Source organism: Cetorhinus maximus, chromosome 7 (genome assembly GCF_964194155.1).
Source record: "Cetorhinus maximus chromosome 7, sCetMax3.hap1.1, whole genome shotgun sequence".
NCBI lineage: Eukaryota > Metazoa > Chordata > Chondrichthyes > Lamniformes > Cetorhinidae > Cetorhinus > Cetorhinus maximus.
In genome coordinates, this window is record NC_135885.1 from 36,093,930 (window position 1) to 36,106,798 (window position 12,869).

The 12,869-nt window shown below is 38.9% G+C and overlaps 1 protein-coding gene across 8 annotated transcripts in view; it reads left to right on the top strand.

Moving 5' to 3' along the window:
• LOC144682710 (stAR-related lipid transfer protein 13-like) overlaps positions 1-12,869 on the top strand; it is a 165,267-nt gene that overhangs the window by 144,602 nt on the left and 7,796 nt on the right. For 7 of the 8 annotated variants that reach the window (XM_078545328.1, XM_078545333.1, XM_078545327.1 and 4 more), the window contains 5 exons: positions 267-477; positions 3,447-3,561; positions 5,030-5,251; positions 8,138-8,355; positions 11,885-12,061. In XM_078545328.1, coding sequence (XP_078401454.1) covers positions 267-477; positions 3,447-3,561; positions 5,030-5,251; positions 8,138-8,355; positions 11,885-12,061 — 943 coding nt within the window. Of the gene's footprint in view, positions 1-266; positions 478-3,446; positions 3,562-5,029; positions 5,252-8,137; positions 8,356-11,884; positions 12,062-12,869 lie in introns of those variants that run through there. The other variant, XM_078545335.1, reaches the window with a different exon arrangement.

Sequence of the window (12,869 nt, forward strand, 5' to 3'; positions counted from 1 at the left end):
TATATTGTTTATTCATACTCTTATTATTAAAGGTGGGGAGGCTAGAGGAGCGAATGGTTATATGGCCATTACTGGAGGTGGTGGTTGATTCCAGAAAAGCATGATTACTTCTGTCTGCATTGATATAATCCCTTGATTAAAAATTAAATTCTGATATAGGCTGAAATCATCTACTAAATGCCATTGATTTTCAAAATCATTCAAAGTATTTAATAACTTTTTATTTCTTGATTTGTTTTATAACTGTACGTTGCGCTCTAATGCAGATGTCCCCAAAGAGCAGTGCCTGCAGGCAGTGCAGGCAGCCAGCATGCTGATGTCGGATGAAAACCGTGAAGTTCTGCAAACCCTTCTTTGTTTCCTTAGTGACGTGACTTCCGTAACAGAAAATCAGATGACACCCATGAACCTTGCTGTGTGCTTGGCACCTTCCCTCTTCCACCTGAATTTACTTAAGAAAGGAAGCTCCTCACCAAGGTAGGCCTCTTGATTCCTGAGTAGTATTATCTGAATTTAGCCATTTTGATGATGTTTACGGGTAGTAGAAGTTCAGAATGGCTTAACAACACTGACTGTAAGTAAAAGTTTAAATCCTAAACTTAAACCTTCTAAAATATTACTCCGCTAACTGAATATCTAAGGAAGGAAGCATTGTACCATATTTCGAATCAGTATTGATAACTGATGGTTATAATCCTGAGATGGCGCTTTTGAATATCTGAATTTATATATGTTGCTTCAGACCAGAAAACAAAGCTTGATCTGATTAGAATTACTAAAGCTTGCAATTCGCAAGGAGGCCATTTGACTTAGTGTCTATTCCGACTCTTTGCTGGAGTGAACAAAACTAATCCTATTGCCCTGAAATTACCCATAGTCTTGTTTCCTCTGTTTCAAATACTTATCCAATTTGCCTTTAAAAGTTGAATTGATTTCTATCTAAACTACTCCCTGCAGCAAAGCATTCTATGATCCAGTAACCCATTGTGTGAGGAAATTGCTCTTATTATCTCTCATCATTCTCTTAGAATCAGTTATAAAGTGGTAATGCCTCATTTCTGAATCCTTGACTACTTCCCCTATTCACTCCATCAAAATACTTCAATTTTTAAAAGCTTTCAGTATTTTGACTCTCTCCTCACTGATAGTTTTCCATCCCAGGCAATATCCTGGTGAATCCAAGCTATATACTCTATATAGTCTTAATTTCCTTTTATAATAGGGTGCCCAAAACTGCACATGACACTCCGACCTTGCCTAAGCAATGTTTTGTCATCAGGGTTACGTTTAATTGCTGTGTGCCCCTATTTACATACCATTTTATGACATTGTTTGTTTGTACTTACAGGGAATGATGTATTTAAACCCCTAGGTTTCTCTGTTCATCCATGTCCTTCAATATTTTTCCATTAAATGGAATACCCCCTTGTTTCTTTCTCTTCCATGGCGTATTATCTCACACTTTTCCATGTTAAATTCCATTCTGTCACTTACCTGCTTATTACACTAACATACCAATGCCCTCCAAAAAATCTTTCAGTCATTCTCACTGTTTACCAAAGTTTGCTTTTTGTGTCATCAGCAAACTTAGATTATCTCAGCAGCTCTGACAGCATCTGCGGAGAGGAATACAGTTAACGTTTTGAGTCCGTATGACTCTTCAATAGAACTAAGGAAAAATAGATAAGATATATAAACTGGTTTAAGGAGGGGGGGGGTGCGTGGGACAGGTAGAGCTGGATAGAGGGCCAGTGATGGGTGGAGATTGCCAAAATTTCCTGGCCCTCTATCCAGCTCTACCTGTCCACCCCCCCCCCCCCCCCACCCCCGGCCTTAAACCAGCTTATATTTCACCTCTTTTCTATTTTTCCTTAGTTCTGTTGAGTCATACGGACTCAAACCGTTAACTGTGTTCCTCTCTGGAGATGCTGTCAGACCTGCTGATTTTTTCCAGGTATTTTTGTTTTTGTTTTGGATTTCCAGCATCTGCAGTTTTTGCTTTTAACTTATAGATTATGTTCCTTTTGCTAAAGTGTAAATCATCTGTACGTACCAAGGACAAAAGTAAAACCAACATTGAGCTCTGGGACATACCACTTTGCTGCTCACTATGACGCTAAATTTCATCTTGTAACATACACTTGAATCTTTCTCTCAAAGCTTGTGAGACATCCAGTTGATCGACAGCAGGAAATCCATAGACACTGTATCTACTGCATTCTCTCTATCCTTTATTCACTGCTAAAATAACTCTTGGACTTGCTAAAGGCAGGTTGTGACAAAACTATGCTCTGTCCTTGAAAAACCTAGGAGTTTCTGAATGATTGCTATTATTTTCATTCTTATCAGCAACAATAAGGGTGGGACAACCATGGCATATTAGAATGCACAATGTTTTCAAATGTAAGTGTGAAATGTTGGAACTGGTCTTATTGAAGCTCAGCACAACAAATTAAATTAGCAGAGCTGTTGAGATAATTTGGCCATTGTAAAACAACTGGCTTTAACAAAATTAATTAGAATAATAGCGGCTCTTTCAGTTCCCAAAAATCATGAATAGTTTTTTTAATAACCTGATATGCCTTTGATCAATGTAAACCTAAACTTAGAACCTAAAAAATAAACCAAGCTAACTATTATTTTATTCCTTGGTGTTTGCTTTCGTTTGTGAGTGCAAGTTAACGTTTCTTTATAACCAAGCACTGTTAAATTTGACTGAAGGTTTTCATTTCCTCTTCACGGATTACATTGTTTAATGAGCTTAAGTATATTTATTCTTTGGGTAAAACAGCAAATATATGTAGACACATGCATCCAAACTGTGACAGCAAATTAATATCCTGGCATTTGGAGGTCAAAGGTAGATTTCACATGCTCAATTGCCTGGGCAGTTTTACGCAGTTATTCCCCATTGTCAGGGGAGTAAGCAAGTTGGGGAAAATGCACACCAGATCAAATCATATGTTGTTCGTTGGGAGTAGCAGCCTTGAATGTGTCAAGAGGACTTTTCTCATTATGTAATATTAATAAAAATTTTTAGGAACATTTAATTTGTTATGGCCCAGGGTTTAAAGCAGTATTGCCCTTCTTAAAGTTTAAAACTATAGCAGTGTCTGACACCATGAATCATTCTCTAGTTAGCAGGTGTGTATATCAGGAGCGGAGGCTGTCTAAATAATGAAAACAGAAAATCCTGGAAATCGTCAGCAGGCCAGGTAGCATCTGTGGAGAGAAATGGAGTTAATGTTTCAGGTCAATGGCCCTTCACAAAGACTGACTAAGTGGTTCAGCTAGCGGACAAACAGGGCAATAAGAAACATTTTAGCTGTGTTACTGGAAAATGTAAAAGGCAGTTTCTTTTCTGTGTGAGGTCAAGCTTGTGTGTGCCTAATCTTTTTAGTTTAACATTAACGGCTAACCAGCCTTTTCCTGTTTAATTGCAATAGGGTAATGCATCGTAAATATGCAACAGGAAAACCTGATCAGAAAGATTTGAATGAGAACCTGGCAGCAACACAGGGGCTGGCCCAGATGATCATAGAATGCAACAAAATTTTCCAGGTGAGGTTCTGGTTGAGCAGCTATATACTGAAGAACTTAAAATCTGTGATTAGAGAACATATTTTGATAATTTGCTGTATCATTATTGTATGACCATCAGAATCCATATAAAAATAATAAAGTACAATATGTTACTACATGTTCATTACTATATAGTAAGCTTCTTTAACCACAATTTAGGTTTATTTAGATGACCCCAGCCAGGGGAGTAGAGCACTTTAAGGAGGTGACAGTTGTGGTGGGTAGGAAAATTGCTGTAGATGTGGTCTGTGTGAACTTTCAGAAAGCCTTTTGACAAGGTATCACACACAACACCACTGGGGAAGATTGAAGGGTGTAGAAAATGGCAAATGTAGAATATAGCAAATTTGACTCTAGACTAATTAGAAAAGAGGAATCCGAAATCCGGAGTTGAGGGCATTTTCTTGGAGGGGCTAGAAGTAGATAATGGTGTTTTACAGAGTTCTATTCTTGGGCTGCTTGGGTTGAATTTTTCCAGTGCTGTGATGACAGGCTTTGAGGTCGAGAAGCCATGAAAATAGAGGGAAACCATGTTGGGACATTTCTCTGCATTCTTGCTGCAGGGGATGGACTGGGAATTGGATCATGTGCCTGCTCCACAGAGGAAGTCAACCAATTACACTGATTAGTAATTTTTTGACATTTTTCCACCGGCAGAGCTGGCCCCAGGCGGCATGTGGAGGCACCCAACTTAATAGAGGCAGCCATGGGCAGGAAAACCGTAATCTCAGTTGAACCCGATCCACCAGAGGAGTTCCCCTTCTATCTAGGTGGATCTGCTGGCCTTGATCTTGTTTATTTCTTCACTGCTGCACAGCCCAGCTGGGACACATCCCTGTTGACATCCTCACGGTCCCCAACCTGCCTCAGCATTGCCCACTCCGGGGCCTGCTGAGGCTCCAGATCTGCCAGTCCTGTGATTGGGGCTGGATAGGACAGTGAACGCAATGGCTGACTCTCGGAAATTTACTGTGTCGCTCTCGCTGCCAGCAAGTGCAGTTTGGGACCCCTATTTGATTCCGAGTCAGAATCCTGAGACCTGCAGCACCTTGTGTTCACCGTGTATATCAATGATTTGGATAATGGGGCTAGAGGGAATGTGTCTCACGTTTGCAGACAATAATAAAATGGGAAGCAGAGTAAATAATTCTGAGAACCAAGGAAGCTGCAAGGAGATGGCTATAAAATACTTCAACTGGCTAAAGCTGACAGATGGAATTCGATGTCAGTAAATGTGAGGTAGTACATTATTTCTTTTTTTACGTTATTCATTTTTTAAAGTTATCTAAAAGTTGAAAAACTGGAGCTATTTCTTTAGCAATTAGGGACACAGCTGGATCACAGTAATGTGCTGGACTGTTAGTGAAGCCCTAATGACATCCTGATGGATACAAAAGAAAATTGTCTGTGCCTTACCTTCACCCAATAATCAACCTGCTTCGAACAGATCCCTCAAGATATGATGATGCAGTCCCGGAACTCTTACATTGAATCTGATGCCCATCCACTGACACTGGAGGAACTTGGAAAGCAACTGGAAGATGAGGGGGCAAATTATCAGACTTACCTGGAGAACCTGATCCAGAATCTCCAGAAAGAAGCCAGAGAGAAATTTAAGGGCTGGGTTTCATGTCCATGCCCTGATAACACTGAGCTTTCTTACAAAAAGGTATGTTTGTACATAAGTACTTATGCTACATTTTAATATTTTAATGACCAAAAAAACCTATTTACTCCTTTGGGACAACATTATTTTAATGCTAAGCAATACAAAACTATTTAAAAATAAATCTAAATATTAATCAGTAATTTATTTTTCTTATTCTGTTCACATGGTTGTGTTTTGCATTGCCCACTGGAATGACATTTCATCAGTGTTAGCATCAAAAAATTTGCATATGAAATTTTCAGCAACGGACAGTGGTTGCAAGTGAAAATTAAATGCAAACATGTCTAAGTAATGCCCTGGTGGCATAGATCAAATTGTCATTTAATGGACTGGTAAGATGTGGACTTACACCATCTGGTACAATGATTCTCCATATGAGAATCAATCTCTGTCAGGCAGTCTAAGAAAGGGATGGTGTGAAGGAGAAGAAGCCACTTCTATTGAGAAGAGAAGACTGCAACAGAACTGCATCACTCTCATGCACCTCCTAACAACCAGCTAAAAAGGCCTGCAAGCAGGTTGCCTTTCTTTCATCTCTGTCATGAGCAATCAGTTGCACAGGATATCTAAAACGATAGCACAGTAACCTGGAAAGCATAAAGATGTTGTACAAATTAGTTTTCAACTAAGAACTGCCCACCTACACCAGGCACAACTTAACTAATGATGGTAAACAAATACAGAAAATACTGGAAACGAAGTTAGTCAGTATTTATGTAGAGAACAGAAAACAATGGTTTGGGTGCAGACCCTTCTTCAAAACTAATGGTTTCTTACTAATGCTGGTGGAGTGCAGGCATTTGTGTAAAAGCTGTTGTACTGTCAAGTGCTCGGCCATAGATTGTTCACTTTGCTTAACTTTGCTGTTACTTACTGCCTGAGTGAGAAATCTTTTATTTATATTGCATGACAACCAAGTTCAGATCTTGTATATATTTTGAAATAACAATTAAGAAATTCTGCCATAACAGCTTCCTACTGACATCATAAAACATGTTAATCATTTTCAACTATTTTAATCAAAAGGAGAAACAGACTTTACTGGAAAAACACAACAGATGAATTAGCGTGAAAAGAAAGGGCAGGGTGTAATGTTTTGGGTGTGTTCCCTTCAGTGGAAATGTCGCAGCATCTGTTTTCTCTTTACAGAAGTCGACTGACCTTCCATGTATTTCTACCATTTTTTGTTTTTCATTGCACCTATACCACTAGTGAGGTGTTCTTGTTTTTGATTTTATGCTTTATTGAGATGCATAGAATTAATGCAAATATTGCTGACCGGTTCATGGTGAAGCCATAATTACTGGTATTGTCCCTTGAAAAAACTTGCATCTACACATAACCCTACACAACCTCAGGATGTCCCAAGTCATTTTAAAGCTACTGAATTACTTTTGAAGTGTATTCATGTCATAATTTGACTACTGCATTTCATACATTATCCCACAAACAGCAATGTGATGATAAGAAATAGGAGTACCAAGTGGCCTTTTGGTCCTTCAAGCCTACTCAGTCATTGACTAAAATCGTGCTTATCTTGTACCTCAACATCGCCACCTTGCGCTACCCCCATATCCCTCGACTCCTTTAGTATCCAAAAATATATTGATCCCTGTTTTGAATGTACTTGATGACTAAGCATTCACAGTTCTGATTACAAAATTCCTAAGATTCACAACCCTTTACATGAAGAAATTTCTCTTTATCTCGGTCCAAAATGGACGACCCTTACTCTGAGATTGTGACCCCTAATTATACACCCCCTATCCAGGGGAACATCCTTCTGGCATTTATCCTGTCAAGCCGCTTAAGAATTTTCTGTTTCAATGAGATCATCGCTCATTCTTCTAAATTTCAAGGAATATAGGCCTACTTTATTTAATTTCTCCTCGTAGGACAATCCCATCAACCCAGGGACCAGTTGTCTTTACTCGTGTACTCCGATGCCTTTGTAATAAATGTGAACATTGTATTTGCCTTCCTAATTGCTTGCTGTACCTACATATTAACTTTCTGCGATTTATCAATATTTCCCTGTCTCACCAATTCCGCTTTTCTATTTTTCCTACCGAAGTGTGTAACTTCACAATTCTCTCACTATATTTCAACTGCCATGTTCTTGTCCAGTCATAACCTGTTTATATATCTTTGCATCCTCCTTTCGGTTTACTTTCCCTCCTAACTTTGCATCATCAGCAAAGTTGGAAACATTACACTCACTCAGTCCCATCATCTAAATCGTTAATATAGACTAATCAGCTAAGGCCTAAGCACTGATCTATCCCACTAGTTACAGTCTGCCAGACCAAAAATGACCAGTTTATTCCTACTCTTTTTCTGTACATTAACCAATCTTCAGTCCATACTAATATACTTCCACACTTCTAGAAGCCTTAATTAGAATAGCCTCTTGTGTGGCACCTTATTGAATGACTTTTAAAGTACACATACAATATATCTGTTGGTTCTCTTTCATCTACATCTCTAGTTACAATGATGACCAAATAATCTGTTTTAGTGGTATCTGTTGAGGAATAAATATAGACAGAACATCAGGAGACCACCCCCCCCACCCACCCCCCCCGCCCACTCTGTTCGATTAGTGCCATGGATCTTTTACGTCTCACCTGAAAGTTGGCACCCCTGCCAGTGCAACACTCCTTCAGTACTGCACTGATATGTCAGCCTAGATTTTGTGCTTATGTCTCTAAAATGGGGTTTGAATGCAACCTTCTGCCTTAGCAGTGGGAGTACTATCCACAAATCTACAATTAATTCCTATTACTTGCAGCTTATGAACCATTCCACTCACTTATAGAATAAATTATGTATCCTGCATGTTTCCACATAATGCTTCCAATAATGAAAGCTGCTGTTTTCTTGTAGGTTGGTGATGGTCACCCTCTTCGATTGTGGAAAGTGTCTGTTGAAGTAGAGGCACCACCTTCTGTTGTTCTAAATCGGGTACTACGAGAGCGCCATCTGTGGGATGATGACTTACTCCAGTGGAAAATCATCGAATCATTGGATAAGCAGACTGAAATTTTCCAATATGTCTTGAACAGCATGGCCCCTCACCCCAGCAGGGACTTTGTCACACTGAGGTGAGTTTTGAATATAGAATACACCATATACCAGGCATTAACGTTTGAAAATGATACAAGAGTGGTCATAGATAGTGTGTAATAGTTGGGAATTTGGTAAGAGTGGGAATTCACCAGTAAAAAGTGGGTGAGCAGATCATAAATTTAGTTTAAAGTTCTAAGTTAAATTCAAAATGTTAAAAACTAAAAGAAACTGCTTGTCAATGGCATTTAACTGTCTGCTGTAAGTGATTTGCCTGAACAAGGACTAATTACTGTGAATAGAAAGTTTAGTGAGCACTTGACCTTGGGTGTGGCTCAGCAAGAAGTATAAAAGCAAACAGTGATGCACCAAGTGCATTGTGAATGGAGTGTAAAAGTTGGGAATTTGAGAGTGAGAATTCTGTGATGTGGGAAGATGTTTTTTTTTGCTTCCAATGCTTGCGGTTCATGTTAGCTTCAGGCATTAGTTAAAAATATGTCCAGTGTTTTAGTACTTAGTGCGAGTTAGTATGAAGATAAAGAAAAAGAAATTTCAACAAACTTAAAAAGTATATATAGATATAGACACCATTTCTGTGAAGAAGTGTTTCCTAATTTTACTCCTGAAAGGCCTGGCTCTAATTTTTAGACAATGCCCCCTAGTTCTATACTTTCTCTTTATCTACTCTATTTGCTCCCTTTAATACCTTGAAAACTTGATCAAATCATCCTTTAACCTTCTAAATTGCAGGGAATCATAACATGTGTAGTCTGTCCTCATAACTTAACACTGGGAGTCCAGGTATTCTTCTGGTAGATCTACGCCGCACTTCCTTCAAAGCCAATACACCCTTCGTAGGGTATGTTGTCCAGGAAATAAGAGCCATGAAGAAAATAATGGCACAATAGAGTGACAAATTGTCAGGACCAAATGATTTTCACAGGGTTTTAAGGAAAGTTGGTGAGAACGTTGCAGATGCCTGAAGTGTATTAACTATAATACCCTAACTATATTCCTTTAAATTGGAAAATTGCATGCGCCGCACTACTAGTTAAGAAAGGTGAGAGAGAGAAATCAAGGAATTAAAAACCAATTAGCCCAACATCTTGAAAATTTTCAGCTAATCAGACAGTCAGTGTGGATTTGTAAAGTGTGGGTCATGCCTGATGAATCTGTTTGAATTTTTTAAAGAGGCGACTAAAATTGTGGACAGGAGAATGTCAGTGGATGTTATTGTTAGGTAAAGTTGAAGCTCGTGGAATTGATCCATATTCCTAACCTGATTAGGAAATTGGCAGGAGACAGAGTATGGATAATGGTCAGCACGTAACTAATAGTGTTCTGGAAGGATCTGTGCCGAGGCCTCAACTATTCATTTTATTTATTAATGACTTAGATGATAGAATAGAATGTCACATATCCAATTTTGCTGATGACACATAGGCAACATTATAAGCATTTCAGATGGAAGCATGAAATTACAGAGGTAATAATAGATGAAGTTAAAAGGCAAAACTGTGGCAAAAGGATTTCAGTGTAGCCAAATGGGAGGTCTTCCCCTTTGGATCTAAAAAGGATAGAGCAAAGTATTTTCTAAACGATGAAAAGCTAGAAGCAGTGGAGATCAAATGAGATTTTTCACATACATGAATCATTAAAATATCAGGAGAAGGTACTGAAAATAATCAGAGGCGAATGGTATACTGGTTTTTATATCTAGAGCACCAAAGTATAAAGGGGCTAGAAGTCATGCTACAGCTATGTAAAGCCCAGACTGGACCACACTTGGAGTACTGTGAGCAATTCTGGACACCATACCTAGGAAGGATGTATTGGCCTTGAAGGGAGCACAGCATAGATCTACCAGAATAATACCTGGACTCCAAGGGTTAAGTTACAAGGACAGACTATACAAACTAGGATTCCCTGTAATTTAGAAGGTTTATGGGATGATTTTCAAGATATTAAGGGGAACAGACAGGGTAGATAAAGAAAATGCATAGAACTAGGGGGCATAGTCTTAAAAAAAAATTAGAGCTAGGCCTATCAGGAGTGAAATTAGGAAAAACTTCTACACAGAGGGGTAGAAGTTTGAAATACTCTTTTGCAAATGACACTTCATGCTAGAACATTGCACATTTTTAAACCTGAGATTGCTGACTTTCTGTTAACAAAAGGTATTAAGGAATATAGGACAAATATAAGCCATATCTAGAGTTGGGCTACAGATCAGCCATAATCTCATTAAATAGTGGTATATGCTGAAGGAGCTAAATGACCTATCCATGCTCTAGTGTTCCTAAAATGTTATTCACCAGTAATCTGTCAGCAGCGTGTAAAATTATTCTTTTAATCACACTAACTTGCTATCATTTGCCTCAGCCCTATGTCTCTCCAGAAATCACCTATTTTTGGGAATGGGCAAACCCATGCTTCAGTGGTCATCCTGTTACTTCTTCCACAACTCTACTACTCTTGGAAGTTCCACCTAACTTTCCTTCTTCCTTTAAATCATGTTGCCTGAGACTCGCCATGAATTTATTCAAAATTGTGTTTCTCCTTTTTCTTCACTGGTTCCTGTGTGTGTTGGCTTTCTGGGAAAATATGAGGTAATTTTTTTTTCCATTACACCAGGTTGAGACTGCTTTTCATGGAAAACCCAGTGCTACAGGAAACAAGCTCATTGTCCGAGCCAATGTTAGCACATAATGTGTTAAAATATGTAACACTCTAGGGTCTGGTAACGTTGCTTTACCCAAAGAGGTTAATCCAAATAGTGGGCGTGCATCTTCAGCAGAGAAGTGCTATGAATGCATCGGATGCTGGAGCATATGGAGGTCTCTTTGCAGGCATACCATTTGCAAACATTAAGAATGCAAACTGGTGAATATGCCACTGCTGTATCTCAGCACAAGCACTAAAGGGCCACAATTTCTGTCTTCAGGAACTGTTTGTTTTACACCCACCTATTTTTTTTTATCTTAGTGATGCATGTCTTGTTTAACTTCCATCTACTTTTTTTGACTGAACTAATGGAACAAGAATTTTAGCCAAAATAATAGCTTTGCATTCAACAAGGTTTAGTATATTTTTTGCAGAAAATATGGCCCCAGTTCCCTAAATGCAAATCATCAAATAATAGAGTGCTTCTGTCACCAAGGATGTCACCATCACTCATTAGAGCTCCATGCCTTCATTCGCATTGGCAATCCACAAGAGAACTGGTTCGTTTCTGAACGACTTCACAGTCAAGTATCGGTGCATGAAATGTACCACAGCATTGTGGAGATTCTACCCAAGATACCTGGCAAACTTTCGCATTATTAATACATTGTTGAATTGAATATTCATTGAAACCAAAACAAAATACTTCGAGTCTCATGTTCACTTAGTTAATATTTACTTTCCATTTAGTTTATAAAATTTATTCCTCTGTGACCACCATGAGCTTCAGCAATGCTAATGAGGTTCTATACCTATTGGACACTGTGTTATATTATGTTTCTACTTTTCTCTTGAAAACTCAAGATAAAATAACTTTGTTGTTTTTGTCTCTGTCTCTTTCAGAACATGGAGGACAGATTTACCAAAGGGAACATGTGCGCTGGTGGCAGTTTCCATAGAGCACGATGATGCACCTTTGGTAGGTGGCGTCCGAGCCATGGTCATTGACAGTCAGTGTCTGATTGAGCCATGTGGCTCTGGGAAATCCAGAATGACGCACATCAGCAGAGCTGATCTGAGGTAAATGAGCTATTGTACTAATGGCACTCTTTTGTTGAGCTGTTTTTTAAATTTTAACGTCTGTCTACAAAACAAAAGGGGAGAAATGTCTTGGAGGACAGCCTTGTTCTTAAAGAGCTCCCCAATCTTGCTTACAGAACAGATAAAAATAAGGCATTTGAATATTGCTGAAAAGAGAGACATGTTGCTGAAGCTTTTCGTCTTGCACTCATCAGGACAAACAAGAATGCAAAGTTTCAAATGATCGCTACAGTTTATACGATAGGAGAAAAGGGGTGCTGATTGGTTGGCAAGCTGACTCTAATTGGCTGAGGTATTGACATGGAGAAAGCAAAGGGGAACCATAGGCTCCCCGTGCTTTCAGGTAGTTCAAAAAAGACACACAGCTTGAGCATTTTCATTTTGTTTGCAGAGAACAGGTCTCTGCATATGATGTTTGCTTCTAGCAAGAGTAAATGAGCCACATTACAAGCTCAACTGATTATCTTACATTGGTTGGCAGTGTAGCTGTTAGCTCATTCAGGGTTGTTCAACAAGTGCTGCTCAATCGCAGAGTCGCATGTAACAGTAGACATTTTGTTTTGGGTTTTATGAGCGTGGCTGGTTGAATATGGTCTGTACTTTGCCTATTGTGAACAACTGAAGGAACATGTTTGATTTGATTAGGCTATATGTCCCAATGATTAGTTATGTACCTGGCATCACAGTGGCATTGAAATTGTGTAGTAGGCAGAACATCTTTTTGGATTGACAGCAGTACCTTATTAGTGGAAAATACCATTTGCGTCACCGCTGTATAATAGCAGCG